We start from the raw sequence: 3,706 nt of genomic DNA, 5'->3' as shown, positions 1-3,706 counted from the left end.
CTGACTCGTGGACTTCAACTCCCAGAATTCCTGAGCCAGCCATGCTGAGGGGAAAGGGAGAGGTTTCCAAGCTGAGTCATGCTGGCTCAGGAATTCTGGGAGTTGAAGTCCACGAGTCATAAAGCGGCCTAGGCCTAGGCCAGAGGTAGGCAACCTTGTCCCTTTTATGACTGGTGGACTTCAACTCCCAGAATTCCTGAGCCAGCATGGCTCAGCCTGGAAACCTCTCCCTTTCCCCTCAGCATGGCTGGCTCAGGAATTCTGGGAGTTGAAGTCCACGAGTCAGAAAGTGGCCTAGGCCTAGGCCAGAGGTAGGCAACCTCGGCTCTTTTATGACTGGTGGACTTCAACTCCCAGAATTCCTGAGCCAGCATGGCTCAGCTTGGAAACCTCTCCCTTTCCCCTCAGCATGGCTGCCTCAGGAATTCTGGGAGTTGAAGTCCACCAGTCATAAAAGAGCCAACAATAAGCCATAACTTGATTTTTGGGGGTGAGCCTAATATAAGCCCTACCCCCAAAATAAGTCCTAGTTTTGGGGCGAGGCACACATCTGAAAATCAAGCTGGGCTGGGGCTGGGGGGGGGGTGGATCCGCCCCATGCGCCCCGCACCCGCTTCCCTTGCAGCCAGGCCTCTCTTTGCCGGCCCACTACTTCTGAGGCCTCTTCTGCATCAATCCATAGCTCGGTTCCACAAGATCTCTGCAGCCGAGCACCGAGCTATGGATTGAATCCATAACTCGGTACTCGGCTACTTAGGCCTTCCGGAAAGGCCTGACTGCAAAATGCAGGCCCGACTTCAAAATGCAGGCCCGAATGCAGCTGCAGAACTTCCGCCCCAGAAGAAGCGGACTGGCTGGGTGGGGCTGTCGATGCTGGAGGTGAGGTAAGGCCTACAACTGAAAATAAGACCTGGTGCCTCTTTTGGAGAAAAAAAAAAAAGACCCGGTCTTATTTTCGGGGAAACACGGTATTTATACTTCATCACCGACATTGTAGGAGGAGATCCATGTTGGTCTAGGGCAGGGGTAGGCAACCTTGGCTCTTTTATGACTCGTGGACTTCAACTCCCAGAATTCCTGAGCCAGCATGGCTCAGCTTGGAAACCTCTCCCTTTCCCCTCAGCGAGGCTGGCTGGGGAATTCTGGGAGTTGAAGTCCACCAGTCATAAAAGAGCCAAGGTTGCCTACCTCTGGCCTAGGGCAGCGAAAAATCAGGAACGTGGCAGTACTTTTTCAGACTGATTGAATACTTTTTTGTAAGCTCGTTTTGCTAGAGGCCTGGAAATCCTACCTCTGTTTAGCTCTTTTGCATGAAAGTTATCCACAATTGAGCTCCGTGGCCAGAAAGCTCGTAAAACGGGCCGAAACTCACTTAACAAATGTCTCGCTTAGCAACATACATTTTGGGCTCAGTTTGTGCTCGTAAGCTGAGGACTACCTGTGCAGTGCTAGATTAAGATAGCCGAGGGTATAACGGACGATGTATTTTGCCCCTCGTAGGTGTTGACTGCTCGGTTCCTGTTCCATCGAATCGCTCCTTTTGGACCCGGGATGAATTCTACGTCCCCAAACTCCCGCGGGCGTCTCACAAAGCCGTGGTCCAAGACGAGGTCATGTGGGTGATCGGTGGCTACATGTTCAATCACACGGACTCTCAGATGGTCTTGGCGTGAGTAAAAAGCAGATTTTAAGTGGGGAAGGAAATGTACATTTCTGCAGATTAAACCCAGCAGGGGTCCCTACGCTAGAAATAAGCTTCTGTATAACTTATCGGTTGCGGTGTGAACTTCTACCAGCTTTGAGAAGATTTTTTTTCCTCATCCAAGCTAGACAAGGTAAAGAATTCCTGGTGATCCAGGGACATTTGAGGCGTGGCGGCGCAGTGGTCAAAGTGCAGTATTGCAGGCTAACTCTGCCCACTGCCAGGAGTTCGATCCTGACTGTTGGATCGATTCAGGCTTCTGTCCTTCCGAGGTCGGTGAAATGAGGACCCAGATTGTTGGGGGCAATAGGCTGACCCTGTGTAACTGCTTAGAGAGGGCTGTAAAAGCACCGTGAAGCAGTACATAGAGTAAGTCTAAGTGCTCTTGCTGTCGCTGTGTGGTTAACTACAACAGGGGTCTCCAACCTTGGCCCCTTTAAGACCTGTGGACTTCAACTCCCAGAATTCCCCAGCCAGCATGGCTGGCTGGGGAATTCTGGGAGTTGAAGTCCACAGGTCTTAAAGCGGCCAAGGTTGGGGACCCCTGCACTACAGTCATGGGACTTTCTCAGAAATTGTACGAGAAATGGCCAGCATGGCTATACGCCAAAGGCACATGGAATGCTGTTCCCTTCCCACCAAAGTGGTAGCTATTTATCTACTTGCATTTGCATACTTTCAAACGGCGAGCAGGAGCTGGAGCAAGAAACGGGAGCTCACCCCGTCGCGCAGCGCTCAGCTCTCGAACCCGGGCTGCCAGCTTTCTAGCTGTGGAGCTCGGCGTCTTTAACCACTGAGCCATTGTGCCCCTCTCCCTCCCCCCCCCCGGACTTATATGTCCCTTTAATTATCAGAATTTTTATAACGTCATTACCAAATATTTACAGCAGAGGTCACCAATCTTTGTCAGTTGGCGGACCGGAGAAAAAGGGAGGGGAAAGCATTTCACATGCGTACGTGTGCGCACGGGGCCGCAAGCATGCACGTGCCGCAAATGGGGCGGGGCTGGTGCCTACGACGTGATACTCGATAGCCCTGCCCCGTTCTTGCGTGGCGCAGCGCCTTCTTTCTGTGTACTGTGGCGCTACGGCAGCCGTTTTTGTGTCTTGCAGCATGGCGGTGGCCCGTTTCTAAACCCAGTGGTGTGGTGGCGCCCCATTTTTATGCCCTGTAGTGGTGACCTGTTTCTGAACCCCACGGTGCGGTGGCGTCCATTTTTGCACCCTGTGGAACAGTGGTGTCCTGTTTTTGTGCCCCGAGGCGCGTCGTCGTCCCGTTTTTGCGTCCCAAGGTGTAGCGGCTGCCCGTTTTTGTGCCCCACGGCTATGGTGTTAGCGCAAGTGAGTGGGTGTGCGCGCATGCGGCCTGGTGGCCAAGCGACCATAGCTCACTACCAGCCCACGGGTTGGAGACCCCTGATTTACAGGATAGGGGACTTCAACACGCTTTCGTCTTTTCAACCACCCCCACGGAAACATGGTGTTCTTTTTGTTAAAGATTATAGTCCAAATTTATTGGGCTGCCCTGGGAATTCTCCTGTTTCTGCCAGCAGGTGAACATTATTCTCATCCAGTGTGTGTCTTTTTTAGCTCTTGTGCTCTGCCTCATGGGTTCCGGTTATGGTAATTTAAAGATGGATCGTTGATTATTTTGTCCCTGGTGGGTTTTTTTCCCCCTTTTTTCTTTTTTCTTTTGGTTGTTATTTTGTGTTGGTGAACTGCATTAATTTGTGTTTTTGGGAGAAGAAAAGGGGGAAATTTTGTTTTCTAGAATAAATTACACCAGCGTTTGACTAATGCACTTTCCTGACTGTGGAAGTCCTTGCCGCTGTCTGGCCTTGGTTGTTTTCTTGCAGACATTTTATTACCATACTGGGTGTCATCATCAGTGTTAGAAGGGAGTGGGGTTTGCTCTCAGTTTATATTCTAGTGGCTTGCTAAGCCCAGAGAGCATCAAGGACCCGACAGCTCCTCCTCCTCCTCCTCCTCCTCCTCCTCCTCCTCC

General features: G+C 51.5%; 1 protein-coding gene across 1 annotated transcript in view; it reads left to right on the top strand.

Moving 5' to 3' along the window:
• Positions 1-3,706, top strand: part of ATRN (attractin) — a gene marked incomplete at both ends in the record, with an annotated part of 93,109 nt that overhangs the window by 909 nt on the left and 88,494 nt on the right. The window contains one exon of the mRNA XM_015828296.1: positions 1,501-1,669. Within this exon, the coding sequence (XP_015683782.1) occupies positions 1,501-1,669 (169 nt within the window). The remainder of the gene's footprint in view (positions 1-1,500; positions 1,670-3,706) is intronic.

This window comes from Protobothrops mucrosquamatus, unplaced genomic scaffold, assembly GCF_001527695.2.
Source record: "Protobothrops mucrosquamatus isolate PMUCROS unplaced genomic scaffold, P.Mucros_1.0 scaffold4387, whole genome shotgun sequence".
Taxonomy (NCBI): domain Eukaryota; kingdom Metazoa; phylum Chordata; class Lepidosauria; order Squamata; family Viperidae; genus Protobothrops; species Protobothrops mucrosquamatus.
This window is presented reverse-complemented; position numbering and strand designations above follow the sequence as displayed.